This window comes from Peromyscus eremicus, chromosome 5 (assembly GCF_949786415.1).
Source record: "Peromyscus eremicus chromosome 5, PerEre_H2_v1, whole genome shotgun sequence".
Classification (NCBI taxonomy): Eukaryota; Metazoa; Chordata; class Mammalia; order Rodentia; family Cricetidae; genus Peromyscus; species Peromyscus eremicus.
The window spans coordinates 117270803-117288471 of record NC_081420.1 but is presented as its reverse complement, the minus strand read 5'-3'; the positions used below and the strand labels follow the sequence as shown (position 1 = coordinate 117288471).

The 17669-nt window shown below is 43.5% G+C and overlaps 1 protein-coding gene across 3 annotated transcripts in view; it reads left to right on the top strand.

Moving 5' to 3' along the window:
* LOC131911864 (rho GTPase-activating protein 10) overlaps window positions 1–17669 on the top strand; it is a 280586-nt gene that overhangs the window by 225201 nt on the left and 37716 nt on the right. Inside the window, exon 20 of one of the 3 annotated variants that reach the window (XM_059264273.1) lies at window positions 107–378. The exons of the other annotated variants lie outside the window; for them this stretch is intronic. Within the exon in view, the coding sequence (XP_059120256.1) occupies window positions 107–156 (50 nt within the window). The 3' untranslated portion in view covers window positions 157–378. Of the gene's footprint in view, window positions 1–106; window positions 379–17669 lie in introns of those variants that run through there. 3 annotated transcript variants of the gene reach the window in all.

Genomic DNA, 17669 nt, shown 5'->3' with positions numbered 1-17669 from the left:
GCTTGCCAGCTCCCCAGCTCCCCAGCTCCCAGAACTTCTCTTGAGATTCTTTCCTTTGTGATCCCAGATCACTTTTTCTCCTCTCACTTTGATTCTTTGTCAGCAGAGTTGCTAATGGAGAGTCAAACGGACTGGTTTGAGTTTCACCTCCTATGATGTCTCACCTGTCCTCTGGTAGAGGTGTTAATAAACGAGAGACAAGCAGATGCCAGAACGTGGGAGAGGAGGAGTAAAATATACACCAGCAGGGCAAAGACCTGACCGGCCTTCAAGGAAACCAGAGCGAACTGTTTCATGGTGGAGGTGTCAAGTCAGGCATTTCTCTGGAAATCGCATCCACACCCTCTTATTCTTAGGAATAAAATTATATCTTAATAAGTCTGTGGAGGTGCTACCTTTCTGGGCAGAGTTTCTAAATGACTATAATGACTGAGAAGTGTGTGTTAGCAGGATTCTCATTTTTGATGGAAGACTCAGGATGGCACATACATTTTCCTGTTTTAGTAAATACATTTTCCCTCAGTGCCAAGCAAATGCTCTGCCATCGAACCAGTCACTTCTGGTGTTTACTTCTTAAATGTTGCTTGATTTTGAGGGGGAAGTATCAATTATGCATTTCCTTTATTTTGTCTTATGTTTGTTGTTCATGATGTTTAATTGCATGTCTATTTTATAACTTTGTTATTTCTTTTTGGTGACAGTCTTCACTTTTTTATACCCTTATTTATTTATTGTAAATAGATTTTTTTCATATAATATGGTCTCATTACAGTTTCCTCTTCCCCAACTCCTCCCAGATCCTTTCCACCTCCCAACCACCCAAATCCGCACCCTTTCTTTCTCACTCTCATCATAATACAAACAGGCCCCTGAAAAATAATGATACTAAAATAAAATAAGATAAATAAGACCAAACAAACCAGAATGGGACAAAAAGGGGGTGGGCAGCAAAGAGAAGGAGCAAGAAACACACACAGAAAACCAATAAGAAAATTGTAAATCATAACGTAGACGCACAAGCTGTAAGGTTGAAAAAAAAGCCAGACAAAGCATTGTGAGACAAAAAACACTCCCAAACACCATCGTGTTGGCCGTCTCCTGCTGGGCTTGGGGCCACTGTAGGAGGAAGCTTCTGATGAGTAGTGAGCAGGATACTGATCGATGGGTCTAGCAGAATGTCATCAGGAGTCATTTTATTGCCGGGCTCTTTTAGCAGAACAGTAGTTGATTTTCCCCTGGGTACATGGCCTGTCTAGTCTCAGATCAATCTCGATATTTTGTTTCTTTGTTTTAAATTAAACATGTATCGGTGTTTTTGCTTGAGTGTACATCTGTGCACCACATGTGTACAGTGCTTGTGGAGGCCGGGGAGGGCATCAGATCCCCTGGCACTGGAGTTACAGATGATTGTGAGCTGCCACGTATGTCCTGGGAATTGAACCTGGATCTTCTGAAAGAACAGTCCGTGTTCTGAACTGCTGAACCATCTCTTCAGCCCCAATCCACCCATCTCAAAGCTGTCCTTATAGTTAAGAAAGTACCTGAGTTTGTTGACTCAGTAATTTTTATATTACTTTGAAGGTGAGAAAGTAATACAAATCAATTAAAAAAGAATGCTCTCCTTTATTGCTGAAGCTAAGCTTCGAATTTGAGTTGTGTGAATATGTATGTTTGTATGATGTATGTATGGATGTGTGATGAGAACATGGAAAGAGTTGGAAACACGTATCTGAAACAAGGCAAACAGGGAAAGGGAACTAAAAATGCAATTGATGTTATCATTAAAAATTCTACCTCCTCAAAGATACCTGTGTATTCATTTTTATTGTGATTTCAATGTTTTGAGAAAGCATCAAGCCGTGTAGCCCAGGTTGGCCTTGTACCTTCAGTGATGCTCTTATCTCAGCTGTCAAATACTCACCAGGGTTGTGCACCACCACATCCAGCTTACTCGTTCATTCGAGTTGCTGGAGCTGGGAATGCCTTCTTTAGTGCTCAGCTTTGTGAGGGCTTACAAACTCATTGAAAATGTTTTTGGTAGAGTCACTTCCAGTGTTTTGTCAGATTTCGTTTAAATATGTAATACATTCTACACACACACACACACACACACATACATGTATATATAGGGGGGTGTTGAGACAGGGTTTCTCTGTGTAGCTTTGGTGCCTGTCCTGGGTCTCATTCTTGTAGACCAGGCTGGCCTCGAACTCACAGGGATCTGCCTGGCTCTGTCTCCCAAGTGCTGGGATTAAAGGTGTATGGCACCACCACCCGGCTTATATATATATATTTTAATGTTAATATGTCTCTGTTCTCCTTGTTTCATTATAAAATAAGGTAAATTTGACTTCATAAAATCCAGGATAAGTAGTTTGTGTTTAAAAGTTAAGTAGATTTTTTTTCCTGCTAAGATTTGAGAGAAGGATGTGAATGTGTAACAGACATTGCCTGTGACTTGGTCATAGGAAAGAGCCTTTGCTGTGTTGTCTGCGTTGAGTCAGTCTTGGAGAATGCTTAGCATTCAGTTTAGCGTCCGGGCAGATGTGAGTCCATGATGCCCTGTGAGGAGTCGGGGCCTGCAGGGGAGGTGCCTAGGACAGGCTCTGCAGCACAGAACTCACCTCGAAGCAGCAAAGCAGCACCATTGCCTTTGCGACAGGGTTTGACCGCTGTAAGCATAGTGACTTAGGGCTTGGCACCAACTTCTGTGGGCATGTTTATCGTGAGAATCGTCACTAAAGTGGTCAGAATCAGGAAAGCCTATGAGTTTGGTATACAGTGATTTTGATATAGGTAATACACAGCAATTGAAAATAATTCTTGTAATGTATGATCAAATGACATTCAATTTATTTGTAAAGGAACTTAAAATTATAGTTATTTACTTGACCGGTCATTGCTAGCGTGAATGGCAGAGGTATAGTATCTGTTCTCTTAATTAGAACAGCTATTAAATCTTCTGAAATGCTCGCCTTTTGTCTTGTAGAATGCACATTGCTCACTTTTTGACCGCCTTTAGTAATCTTTTTTTTTTTTTTTTTTTTGTTTTTTGAGACAGGGTTTCTCTGTGTAGCTTTGCGCCTTTCCTGGAACTCACTTTGTAGACCAGGCTGGCCTCGAACTCACAGAGATCCGCCTGGCTCTGCCTCCCGAGTGCTGGGATTAAAGGCGTGCGCCACCACCGCCCGGCCGCCTTTAGTAATCTTAAACCTCAAAGCTGCATCAGTTTGGCTGAGTCTGTTAGGAAGCAGCAGGGTGTGAGCCAGGCTGCTCAGAACTTTGCTTCCGTTTCATTCTCCTTACCCGTGTTTTTACCCAGGAAGGGAAGGCTGTGGTGCACTGCTGACATTCTCCAGTTCCCCCGTATATGCCTCCACTCTCTCTTGTATGAGGAGGAGCTGCCGTGTTTGCTGTGATTCCCTCTAACATGGAGGGAAGTTTGTGAGGCTGCTTGAGATGACAGTGATCTCTCTTATTTTCCTTTCGAGGCAAGAAAAAAATAGAAGTAATGATTTGAAGAATGAGGAGGAGAGGCTTACCATCTGAGTTTTGACTGAGTTCTTCCTTCCTTCATACCAGCTCTAATTTTAAACGGAACTAGACGTTTATGAGACTAGTTGTTATATGCATCTTCCTGAATATAATTAGATATTCAGTGCCTGTCTTCTGTGTATGATATAGCAGTTTACTTCTTTAGGCAAGTTAAAAATATGATTTAATACGGGTTGAGGACAGAATCATCTGGCAAGCCAATTGGCAGGATATATAATTCTCTACCGTTGGTCTTTCTTGGGTACCGTTGGGTTGGCACTTCTAACATTTGGATGACAAACGTGTTAACGGCAGCATATCTGTTGAACATGTGTTATTGTAGTCCTACAGGGTGGTGGATGGAAGCAAAGGGGAATGAGTGTACACTGTTGATGGAGAGGCAGATAGATGGGGAGGCCTGGCTCCTGATACTTCCTTCTTGCGCTTCAGGGAATGCCTTATCTGGGTCAGCCTCTGAATGCACAGTGGGTCAAAATTACCATGTTGAGGTCCCTTCAGCCATCGTTCAGTGTCACATGTCTATGGTGATATTTTATTTGTATTAAAATGTTATTTGTATGTTAATAAATAAAGTTGCCCGGGGTCAGAGCTATTAGCAAGCCATAGGAAAGCAGGGCAGTGGTGGCGTACGCTTGTAATCCCAGCACTTGGTAGGCAGAGCTAGGTAAGTCTTTGTGTGTTCAGGGATACAGCCAGTATTGGATACACATGCCTTTAATCTCAATACCAATCATAGAAAACCTGGAGGTCTATACAGACAGGCCGTGATGAGGCGGTCATGTGGTTGGGTTTATATGAGAAGGCAGAACAGAAACTCTATATAAAGACTTTAACACAGAAAGTAGCTCTGGTTCGGAGAGGTAGGACCACCGCAGGAGGAAGGGTAAGGTTTTAGCTCTTAGCTCTGACCTCTTGGCTTTCTTCTTTGCATTGGTTCTGTGTTTCTTATTAAAAAAAGATGGTTGGTTACATCTACACACGTCAGCAATGGACACTTAAAGTGGTGGTGGATATGAATTTAGACAACTTCAGTAGATTGAGAGAATTTATTTTCATTCACAGGTATAATGAGAAAGCAGGCCTCTGTGTGGTCCTTCTAGATGTAGATTTTGCAGGGTGAGCTCAGAGCCTTAAGTATGGTAGGCAAGTATTCTGTGATATCCCTAGCATATGTAGGTTTCTGACACTGTCCTTCAGTTGTGGTTTTTATGGCAATGGATGCTATGTCAAACTCCTCACAAGGAACTTCTAGAAAATCTGTTGTGTGCACGCTTACACACTCAGGCTGATTTCTCAATTGCACAGTTAAGGTACTGGTATATCTACCAATGAAAATGATGGACATAGTTGCTGGCTTATGTTTGACATGGTGGTGATCACTAACCCCCACTGTTCCTCCTAAGTAGTGTTCTTAGAGCCAGAGTGCTTTCAGCAAGGTGACTGTGGTCAACAGGATGAGAAGCACACTAAATCGTTGTCAGCAAAGAGAGAGGAGTTGTGCCTCTGGAAAGTCCAAGGAAAGAGAAGTGTTAAATACCAGTGTTACATCTTCATAGACAAGGAGTAGTCCTCGTATTCATAAAGAAGACAAAATGCATTTTTTTCTGAGTGTATTTTAAAGTTTTGATTAAAATATAATTTTATCATCCCCCTCTTATCCCTTATGTATACTCTGCCCTTCCCCAAACTCATGGGATCTTCTACCTTGTAAGCATTATTGTTATATATGAATATAAATGAATATATATAAAAACATGACCTACTAAGTCTACTCAGTATGCCTGCATCTGTGTTTCTAAGGCTGACCACTTGGTATTGAATCACAATTGGGGCTTGTTACTAGGGAAGATTAATTCTCCCTTTCTCAGCAGTTCTTAATTGCCTATAGCTTTTCATGTAGGGGTGAGGACTCATGGGATTTTCTCCACCTACATTGGCATGTCAACTGGAGTTGGACAGAACTCATTTTATTCTGTCCTTTACAACATGTCCACTTTGGTCCATAGGTTCATCCTAGAGCAGGAAGGCCACCATTTCACAGACAGGTCAGGGATACCTGGGTGATACTTGTGGTGGCTGTGTACTCCCAAGAGAATGTGCTTTTAAAACCTCTTTTGCTTCCTCCCCCTCCTCTCATTCCCTCCCCTCCCCTCTTTTCTGCCCCTCCTCTCGAATGCACCCCTCCTCCGTCTCCCTTCAGAAAGGGGCAGGCCTCCCTTGGCTGTCAACAAAGGATGGTTTATCAAGTTGAGGTAGGACTAAGCTCCTCCCCTTGTATTAAGGCTGGGCAAGGTAACCCAGCAAAGGAACAGGTTCCCCAAAGCCAGCCAAAGCGTTAGGGACAGGCCCCACTCCCACTGCCAGGAGTCCCACACACAGACCGAGCTACACAACTGTCACACCTATGCAGAGGGCCTAGGCCAGTCTTAGACAGGCTCCCTAGCCGTTGGTCCATAGTCTGTGAGCTCCCAGGAGCAGGCCAGTTGCTTCTGTGGGTTCCCTTGTGATGACCCTGACCCCTCTGGCTTGTACAATCCTTCTTCTCTCTCCTCAGCAGGACTCCCTGGCTCAGCCCAGTGCTTGGTAAAAATCTCTTAAGATGTGCTTTTGTTAGGGAGTTGTGGCTGCCTTCCCTGCTGGTGTTAGCAGGGCACTTCCAACAGTGTGAGAAATGGAAGGGCCACCATAAAACCACACTTGGCATGCATCATCACCCATGTCTTGCAGCTATGGGCTTTCCTTGTGACCAGCTTCACGTAGGAGGTAATCAACCCGGCTAACTAGGTGGAAGCAGGTCCCCGTCTTGGGGGTTGGAAATGGTTCTTCTCTCCAATTTGTAATTGTTCAACCAGATATTTCATCAGTGGGTTCTGGGTAATAACTTCCTGAGCATGGGTGCCTCTTAACCACCCCCTCAGAGCATACAGCGATTCCTTGATGCAGAATTTTTTTTCTTTTTTGTAATGCTGAGTCTGAGACTAGGCCCAAAATGTGGCAGTCCATGTAGACCGATTATTTCTTAACTCATTTTCACAGTGATAAGATCAATGGGTTAGAAAAGACAGCTAGAAGCTTCAGGGCTGTAATTGAGTTGTGGCGTGCCAATAAATCATGCATGCTGCCGCCTCTGCGTAGGCCTCTCCTCTCCCATGAGCTCAGCCCCCCAATGCTAGTGAGAAAGCAAAAGCAGCTTCTGCAGCTTCCTATGTAGTGTCAAGTATGCTTCTGTGTGGGATGAACATTGTACCCTTTCTCAGGAGAAGGAAAGAAGCTTAGTTAACGCCTTTAAAAACACGTAGCTGCTACTGTGGTGAAAATAAGTTCATGGCAGGTAACTAGACTTTGTAGAAGAGAGAAAATTCCCTTAAAGCTTGTCTTCCTGTGGAGTGTGTTCTTTCTTCACTTCTAATAGCTTTTATTTTAATTTCTAGTTCTGAATTCAAGCAGCTGTCACTCTCTTTTTAGCCCTCTTTGAGAGTCTTGCAGCGTAGGAGGTAGCCGGGCTGTCTAAGAAACATCTTTTCAAACCAACCACAGTATTATTTATCCTGAATGAAATGGAATTTTTAAGGCTGTCAAGAGTGACTGATTTGAAGTATTTTCTTTGGTAGCCAAGACGATGAGCAGATATCTCAAAGTGGGGAGGGTATAATACCAATTTTGGCCAGTTCCGAATTATTTATATTACTCAGAGAACTCATAAAGACCCCGAAGAAACCAAGCAGAGGATAAAGGCGCCCCTGCAACTAAGGCATGAGCAACCCATGGCCACTTCCTCAGTCCCTACCTACTCCTTGCAGCTACCGAGGAAAAAGAGGATGAAGTCAACACAGAGAACTTCCTCACTTGTGGGCCTCCTAGTGTCTGTGTTTGGCCTTTGGTAGCTATGGGTAGTGCTTCTGGGGCTTGACTCTTCTGTGTGCCTGTTTGTGGAGGAGTACAGTGTCACCTTTGGATGTTTAAAAAAAAAACTTTGCACCTGTTCAAATTAAGTTTTGTATTGGCATTTTGGAACTATATTTTCTAAGTTACACAGGCCTTTTCATGTATGAAATGTAATTGTGATCATGATTTTATTTTCCTCTTTGGGTCATAATAGAAACAGTGGTTATTTAATTCTATAAAAGAACCAAGATTTATATTCTCTTTTCTTAAACGGGTTAATAGTTTATGGAGGAATATGCCACAAAGTTGAGGAATAATAGTGTCATCGCTAATTCTCTTAGTACATGACTGATACTGCTCTTACCAATAGTTATTTACCAAGCTTAGGTCTTCCTCAGAACAAACTGCAGGCGGTGTTCATCTCTCTCTCTGTGAAATGGGTCAGTAGCTCTTCTAGACCCCACAGCCGGTTGGTGACAAGGCCAGGACTACCAGGCAGTGGCTCTAGGACTCTGGGTGCTCACACTGTGCTGAAGTGCTGAACAGTGGCCCAGACATAGCCTGCAATAGTGATAACAATGTTCACACCTACCCCACCCCCAACAGTATGATTATGAATGAAAAGGAGGTAAGAGACTCCTTTAAACACTGTTTAAATACAGGAACAGGCATAGAAATCTAGGAAAGTAATCAGCTCTGACAATGGTTATCCTAAGGACTTGAGGATCTGGTGATTGTGTTTATCTCTTTTTTATACTGATCACTTGTTACATACACAAGACATATACATATATATACAAACAACATGCAAACATTCATGTACATAGATGTATGTGTATAGAAGTCTAGCTTTCCTTTGCATTTCCTGCTTGCTGTGTTGGGTGTCACTTAGGATTTGAAGTAGGAGGACTGAAATGTAGAGCTCTGGAGTGATGACATGACTGTCCCTGTAGCCATGGCCAGCTCTTGCTGCTAGTCTTTTCTTCCTGATGGGCCGTGCTGCACCCTCCACCTTTCCCCCCTTGCCAATCCTCTGCTGCTCACATTGTCCTTGCATTTTGGGGTCACTACTACTGGGGACACTTGGGCAGCAGAGTTTTGTTGAATGGCAGACTGACACTCGTGCTTAGATGAGCCTGGACTCAACTCCCTGGCCTCCCTGTGATGGCTTTTATGGCCTCAGCAAATCCCTCTCTGTGCCTTAGGAGTTTGTGCAGTACAACTGTGACATGGTTTTTGCCAAGCACGATTGAGTTACTGGATGTAAGCCACACTGTGTGTAGAGGATGCTCAGGGAATTTTAGCCTCTATTTTCTTGGTGCCCTGATATATGAAATACTTCCATTGGTATCCTTTCAGAGGAAATGTCATTTGGTATTTTGAATGATTTTTGTCTAGTGTAATACCTAGGATTGTTGATTACTAACACCTTTGTTTGGTAATTGCTGCTAATTAAAGTTCAGCAAAGACTGAAAAAGCCAGGAGCAGAGAACAGGTGAATGGCTGGGAATCTTAGCAGCTTTAACGTCTATACAAGTGGTTCTCAACCCGTGAGTAGTGGCCCCTTTGGGGATTGCGTATCAGATATTTACATTACAATTCATAATAGTAGAAAAATTACAGTTATAAAGTAGCAATGAATTAATCATGATTGGGGATCACCACACCATGAGGAACTGTATTAAATGGTCGCAGCATTAGGAAAGTTGAGAACCACTGAGCTACGTTGTCATTGTGGGCCAAATCTTGTGTTCGGTGCACAATACTCAGTTTCCTGGAGTGTCAAAGTGCTCTGCATTGCTGGGAGTTTATGTGAGGTTTTCTTCAGTGCCTGTTTCTCTTTGGTTTCTAAGGATAAAGGCACATGGTTGTTACATTGGTTTACTTGTTGGTGAAGGTAGAAATCTCAGTCTCTTAAAAAAGATGCTGAGGACTGTAATCATAATACGAAATGCTCTGCTCTGAAGGCTGAAGCGACTTGAGCTTTCTCGCTTCTAGTTGCATTGTTGGGGCTGCCAGTGACCTTTGCCAGTGGTGGAGGTGGGGCCATGACCTTTGCCAGTGGTGGAGGTGGGGCCGTGAGCTGTGACCTAGTGCCTTCTTAACTGCTGCTGTAGTTTGGTGGTGTGGTCTGGTGTGGTTATTGTTGTTTGTTTGTTTGTTACTTTGTTTTGTCATGGTCTTGATTAATATACAGCCGATCCCCTCATCAACTTTTCCCAGTGTACAATTTTGACTTATTTTAGCTGTCCAGTGGCTTTTTAAGGCAAGTATTGTGATCAGTTTTTTCATTTGTTTTTGAAAAAATTAGTTAAAATATTACATCACTTCTCTTGCTCCTTCCAGCCCCTCCATGTCTCCTCCATTGAGAGTAGGAATAAACGTGTTAATTAGTTTATGGCAGTTTCACTGTCTCTTCATGCCTTGATTTTTAGTCTGCAGTTGGAGAGGTGACTTTCCTTTTAGTGTATGTTTGTTTTGAGGAGAGGTTCAGACCTTTACCTGGTCTCGTTTTTATACTTTTGGGATTAGAGACGGGGTGATTGTTTCCTTGAATGGAAGTCCCCTTCCCTAGAGGGAACTATTCTCCCATAGCTGCTGTCTCCAATCTGTATTATTGAGCTTTGCTGTGCTTTCCTTTTTGATTTCTCTTAAGAGCAAACTGACATGAAGACAGCAGGGTCTGGCCTCCTACCTGGGTGTCAATACTTGAACTTGCAGTGTACTAAGATGGTGGGCAGTGGGATTGGGCTTGGGGGTGATTGGAATAGAACCTTGGGCCTTGAACTTGTGCTGAGCACGCTCTGGGCGGGGGCCTGCATCCCCAGCCCTTTACCTTCTGTTTCTGACCATCTCCTGAAGTACCCGTGTTGCAGTCTTTCTGCTCAAGCCTCTTGGGTATCTGAGACTGCAGCTGTGTGCCGTCACAACACTTGGAACTGCCACGCCACTCACACTGAGCTCTCCTCCTGCATTGGGCATCTGTCAGGGCTAGTTTTTTTTTTTTTTCCACACTCCTCCTTCTAACAAAGGAGTTCTCTGTCGATGTTCATGGGAGTAAAGACTCCACCTTCTGAAGTCAAGTTGGATTTGAGTTTTCTAAAAAGATAATTGGTTCATTCACATAGCATCTATTGTTAAACTGAGTTTTCCAACCTGTCTTTAAAAACAAAGTGTCTAGTTAAGGAATGGGCTATGTGTTTACACACACTTTTCCAGTGAAGGAAAACTAATGTATAAATTAGTACAATTTCTCTGGTGTAGGTTTTGATGAAGGTGGAATAAATATCTGGTCTCAAAACTCTGAAAGAAAATAATTTTAATTTTTGTCTTGCTTCCGACAAAGATCTTAGTATGGATCTTAGGTATCTGCTGCTCTTGACAGAGCGTCATAAAGACAGTGTGCAGTGTGGCCGTTTCAGTTTCCTGTGTCTAGCATATGGGAAGCTGTGAGAGGAGCACTAGATTGTCTCTGTTGTGTAGGTGTTAACTGGGTTTTCGATCTGCCGGGCTCCTTCCCAGCCATGCTGCCTGCAGCTTTCTGCTGGGCACTGCTCTTTCCTTTGTGTGCTACATTTACAGGTAGAGCAGGTCCAAGGAACCCTGATGCTCTGGACTAGCCTGACTCTGGGGTGAGTGGTGAAGAAGCAGCCTTACCTGGTTGGACAGCTTGGAAGAAAACAGTCTTAGCTGATATAGTGTGTGTGTGTGTGTGTGGGGGGGGTGCTATTCTTGGGGGTGGTCTAAGTGTAACAGACCCTTATGTCCCTTTTAAAGCAATCTCAAGTTGCAGCAAGCTGTTCTGGAGTCACATTCCTTACTCTGAATTGGAGGTGAAGAATGTCCCACTATCCACAGACTTCACATCTAGTAGATGGAAACAAGCCAATATGTTGATGTGCTTTCAGGACCCGGGTAGGAAAGGTAAAGTGCATGTGGCTCATGTAAGGACATGTCCTAGTTACAGTGCAGGATTTCAATCTGAACTGATCGAGGATGGCAGTTGCAGGGTGTGTCATTTCCTGAGTGTCATGGGCCTGTATTGACTGTGTATCGGGAAGTAGAACTACCTGGTCCACTGTCCTCAACTTTATGTGTTCTTCTGTTTAGGAGGGATAATAATGATGCCTTTTGCCCTCTGTTGATTGTAGGCGGAAGTTTTCCCATGTCTCGCCTGGTCCCAAGTAAACACACAGAGGCTTATGTTAGTTACAAACTGTATGGCCTAGGCTCAGGTTTCTTGCTAGCTAGCTCTTTCATCTTAATCCCTTTCCGTTAATCTGTGTGTTGCCACGTGGCTGTGGCATTACCAGTCTGCTGGCATCTTGTTGCTCCTTGAACAGCAGCTGGCCTCTCATCTCACTCCATCCTTCTTTGTCTCCGTCTTCAGTTTGAATGTACTGCCTAACCTTATTCTGTCTTGCCATTGGCCACACAGCTTTATTTATCAACCAATGAGAGCAACACATATTCACAGTGTACAGAAAGACATCCCACTGCTGTTGCTCTTAAAATTGAGTTGTTGATTCACATCTCATCTGTTGTGTTGCTGTGCTGCTCCACTACCAGGACAGCTTTAACTGTGTGTAGGCCACATCCACATGTGCTCTTCACCGTGACACAGTTGTTTATGATATCAAGTATAGTAGCACTTTGAGCTGGGGAAGGGGAAATGTACAATTTGGCATGCTATAGTTTATGCTAGTCCATGTAGCATTAGGTACTAGTTTTGGTAAAAATCTACCAACCTAGACCTTATTTTAATAGACTAGAAATTATGTCAACATGTAAGAAATGGGTTCCTGACACTAGGTCCCATAGCTCTTGATCCAATGTCCTCTGTATGCCATAGTAACATAGGAGGAAAGACCACTATGGTGCAGTGTGGTAGCTGCTTGTGAGTGGCCCTCTGAACCATGGAAATGCAGGCTGGCATTATGGCAGGATGTTGGTTCTACCAACCCCTGCTGGGGAAGGCCACTTAATTTGTCTTGAAGCCATTTTCAAAAATAAAATAGTTGATGTGAATCTATGTGTCTACGTGTAGAGGAAGTTGCTAGATACCAGATCACTTGGAGACTTTATTCTCAGCAAGGTTTATATACTAATAAGCAGTGAAAGTAACATTTAAGGATATTAGCTTTTTACTTATATAATAGCTTATGTTTATTACTTACAATGTGTGAATAATCCCTCTTACATGAGTTCATTAAAATAAAGGTAACATAAAGGTATTATTCTAGTGAATTCTATGATAACTACTCTTTGGCTATCAATATTTGGGAAGATTATCTGTTGGCATAAAATGCTCTTATTTCCTGGTATTTTAAAGCTATAGTGTTCTTTTTGCTATTTTTTTTTTAACCTTGCCTTACAAGTTTTAGTATGAAATGTATTTTTGTTGTCATTGAGTTCTAAATATTTTTTTTTCTTTTTTGGTCTTTTTTGTTATTTTGTCTTTTTTTTTTTTCCTTCCCCCAGAGCTGAAGACCGAACCCAGGGCTTTGTGCTTGCTAGGCAAGTGCTCTACCACTGAGCTAAATCCCCAACCCCAAGTTCTAAGGATTTCTTAATAGCTTAACTGTATTTAGTTTACTGACAGGGAATTGTAAAGTACAGCAGTCTCTGTGTTCTGATGGTGGTCTCTGTGTTCTGATGGTGGTCTGTGTGTTCTGATGGTGGTCTGTGTGTTCTGATGGTGGTCTGTGTGTTCTGATGGTGGTCTCTGTGTTCTGATGGTGGTCTGTGTGTTCTGATGGTGGTCTGTGTGTTCTGATGGTGGTCTCTGTGTTCTGATGGTGGTCTGTGTGTTCTGATGGTGGTCTGTGTGTTCTGATGGTGGTCTCTGTGTTCTGATGGTAGTCTCTGTGTTCTGATGGTGGTCTCTGTGTTCTGATGGTAGTCTGTGTGTTCTGATGGTAGTCTCTGTGTTCTGATGGTGGTCTCTGTGTTCTGATGGTGGTCTCTGTGTTCTGATGGTGGTCTGTGTGTTCTGATGGTGGTCTGTGTGTTCTGATGGTGGTCTCTGTGTTCTGATGGTGGTCTCTGTTCTGATGGTGGTCTGTGTGTTCTGATGGTGGTCTGTGTGTTCTGATGGTGGTCTGTGTGTTCTGATGGTAGTCTCTGTGTTCTGATGGTGGTCTTGTGTTCTGATGGTGGTCTGTGTGTTCTGATGGTAGTCTGTGTGTTCTGATGGTGGTCTGTGTGTTCTGATGGTAGTGTCTCTGTTCTGATGGTGGTCTGTGTGTTCTGATGGTGGTCTGTGTGTTCTGATAGTGGTCTGTGTGTTCTGATGGTGGTCTGTGTGTTCTGATGGTGGTCTCTGTGTTCTGGTGGTGGTCTGTGTGTTCTGATGGTAGTCTCTGTGTTCTGATGGTGGTCTTGTGTTCTGATGGTGGTCTCTGTGTTCTGATGGTAGTCTCTGTGTTCTGATGGTGGTCTGTGTGTTCTGATGGTAGTCTCTGTGTTCTGATGGTGGTCTGTGTGTTCTGATGGTGGTCTGTGTGTTCTGATGGTGGTCTGTGTGTTCTGATCGTAGTGTTTGTGTTCTGATGGTAGTATCTGTGTTCTGATGGTAGTCTGTGTGTTCTGATGGTGGTCTCTGTGTTCTGATGGTAGTCTCTGTGTTCTGATGGTGGTCTTGTGTTCTGATGGTAGTCTCTGTGTTCTGATGGTGGTCTGTGTGTTCTGATGGTGGTCTCTGTGTTCTGATGGTAGTCTCTGTTCTGATGGTGGTCTCTGTGTTCTGATGGTAGTCTGTGTGTTCTGATGGTGGTCTGTGTGTTCTGATGGTGGTCTGTGTGTTCTGATCGTAGTGTTTGTTTTCTGATGGTAGTATCTGTGTTCTGATGGTAGTCTGTGTGTTCTGATGGTGGTCTCTGTTCTGATGGTAGTCTCTGTGTTCTGATGGTGGTCTTGTGTTCTGATGGTAGTCTCTGTGTTCTGATGGTGGTCTGTGTGTTCTGATGGTGGTCTCTGTGTTCTGATGGTAGTCTCTGTGTTCTGATGGTGGTCTCTGTGTTCTGATGGTAGTCTCTGTGTTCTGATGGTGGTCTTGTGTTCTAATGGTGGTCTGTGTGTGTTCTGATGGTAATCTGTGTGTTCTGATGGTGGTCTGTGTGTTCTGATGGTAGTGTCTCTGTTCTGATGGTGGTCTGTGTGTTCTGATGATGGTCTCTGTGTTCTGATGGTGGTCTCTGTGTTCTGATGGTAGTGTCTCTGTTCTGTTGGTGGTCTCTGTGTTCTGATGGTGGTCTGTGTGTTCTGATGGTGGTCTGTGTGTTCTGATGGTTGTCTGTGTGTTCTGATGGTGGTCTGTGTGTTCTGATGGTGGTCTGTGTGTTCTGATGGTAGTGTCTTTGTTCTGATGGTGGTCTCTGTGTTCTGATGGTGGTCTGTGTGTTCTGATGGTGGTCTGTGTGTTCTGATGGTAGTCTTTGGCCTTTTTGTTTCTAGAGTGTTGTCCTTCTTTGAGTCATACACTCTCATTTCTCTGTTGAGTTCTTAAACTATCTATGCCTTGCCTCCATAACCAGCAAGACAGATAGGCTCAATTTTCTATCATTTTTCCACCTTTGTTGGCGTTTTCTAGAATTTGTTTCTGTATTTTTTTTTTTTTTTGGTTATTCTCTTCCCATTTCCTTTATTAATGGCAACAACAAACATTTCTAAGTTAGTTCAACATCTCTCTGTTGCTTCTCTTGATAAACTCTTGAATTTCTCTATAAGAATAGCCAGTATAGTTCTTTGGGTGTCAGGCCTTTAGGAATTTGTAATGTCTGATGATATTTTTATTATGCTCTCACATTTTTAAATACATTTAGAATCCTTTTTCCTTGATTCTTTGAAGGCTTCTGGATTCTGTTCTGCACTCAAGTGCTGTTGAGAATTCTGTGTTGGATTGACTTTTATATGCTGTGTTCTTTATATTTGTATAGGTTTTGTTTTTGTTCCTTGTATCTGATATTCTTAAATTATACAGTACTGTCTCATGTCCATGATTTTCTTTATTCTCCAGTTGCTGCTCTTGAGTCCATTAGGTTGAGATCCTCTGTAATTTTTTTAATTTTTAGTGGTGTCTCCTTACATCTTTAAGTGTCTCTTCCTCCCAGCTTGTTTCTTCTCCAGAACCTCGATGCTGGTGGTTTTCTCGCTGTTCTCTGTATTATGCATCTCAAAATCGTTGCCTTTTTGTATTTTCTGAGCATGCTGACTGTAGTTACTCTTGCTCAGCTGTGCCCAGGAGGGATTATTTATTTGGGCTCATAATTTCGGAGGATCATGTCCTCAGTTGATTGGCCCTGTACACCTGAGCAGAACATCTTGATGGTGGCAGCAGATGACCGATATCATGGGAAGCCAGGAAGCACACAGTGAGTCACAAAGTAGCCAAAGCTATGTCCCTGAAGTCCTGCCCCAATAACCTCCTTCTTCCTGCTAGGAACTCCCTCCTAGCATTCTCAGAACCTCCCCAAACATTGCTGCTAGCTGGGCACCAAGTATTCAGAACATTAGCCTGTGGGAGCATGTTTTATATTCAAACCATAACACTGTCTTAATTTCCCATTGTTCTTAGCAGCTTGTGTTTGTGAGTCCCTTGTGAAGGAGTGTGCTGGCCTTTCTCTCCTTTCTCCTTCCTATTTCCTTTCCTCACAACAGTTTATCTCAGTGCTCTGCTTAGAGCCAAGTTTTGTTGTTAGCACACAGCTAACAGACCGGAAGGCAGACCTTCAAATCCAGTTCTCTGGGTCAGTGAACACTTAGGTCAAGTTTACTGTGGAGTGCTTCATACTACCCAAGGCCTGGTGGATCACAGGTTCTGAGAAGCCACAGGATCTGAGTGCTGTCAGGTCTGCTGGGTCCAATGGGTCCCAGGACCGTTGGCCTTTGACTTATGCTTCCATTGACCTCTGAGTATTTCTCTTCTGTCTCTGCTGTACAGAGGCAATGGACGGGTTTGAGGGCATGTATATCTTCTTTATTTTTTTAAATGTTATTTTATCTTTTAGTTGTTCCTAAGCATATGTCGGAAGAGAAGAAGATTCTCATTTAAAATTTCTTGGCTAGAAAAATCTCTGCTTGGGCTTTAATCAGAAAAGCAGGCTGGGTAAGCCACTAGGAACAGGCCAGTAAAGCAGCTCCCCTCCATGGCTTCTGCGTGAGCTCCTGCCTCCAGGATCCTGCCCTGCTTGAGTTCCTGTCCTGACTTCCTCCAATGATGAACAGTGATATGGAAGTGTAAGCTAAATAAACCCTTTTCTCTCCATGCTTTTGGTCACGTTTCATTACGGCAATGGAAACCCTAATTAAGACACTCATTGCTAGAGCACTTGCCCAGCATGTGAGACCCCAGCTCGGTTCTCAGTCCTGCAGGAGTGAAGTAAAGTGAAATGCATGTTCCTCTGGCATGTCCTTCTGTTTTTCGGGGAACTTGTGAGTCACTTTCTTTTCACCCTCCCTTGTCTTGACTGAGTCCTGCTGACTGCAGTGCCTGGATGTCTCCTGGCTCATTCTCTGCATCGCATTGCTCCCCGTGGTCTCTGCAGGGACTCTCTCCACCTGCACATGAATTCAGATGCCCTAGCATTGCACAGAGTCCTGTTTTCCGCCTCTGCCCCCCAACCCCGTACTCCAGCCAAATCCAACCACTTAACAGCTCTGAAAACTGCCAAGTTCTCACCTGTCTTTCAACTTGATGTTTCTCTATCAGTCTCTGTGCTTTAGTCTCCTTATTTCTGTTGGATGTCTCCCACGTGTCTCCTCACTCCCACTGTCAGGCTTCCTGAGTCTCAACGCCCCTCAGAAAGTCTCATTATACAAATGCCACCTTTGCTGCTTGTTGTCACCAGTCTCCAGTGTTAGCCTGTGAGCACCTTGGAGGCCGGGAACCAATGCTATAACTGTAAAGCCTCATCGCTCATGTGCCTGGTGAGTAGTCAGAAGGGCAGGGAGTGGAGATGCTTGTGGTTTGGAAGGGAGGAGCTGAGAAGTGGAAACCACTGGCCAGTTTTGTGAGAATACACTGACAAGTGTAGATCCTCTATTCTCTGCTCAATCTTAGAGGCAGTGGCCTTCATACCCATGATATTTCTTGTAGTAGAGCATCCATGGCATTTCCTCAAGTTTTGCCTGGCAACACCATGTGCCTGTAAAGGACTACCAAGCCTGAGACGTTGTTTCCACCCTCAAAACATATATGATGGAAGCTGGGTGGCAGGCTAGATTAGGTC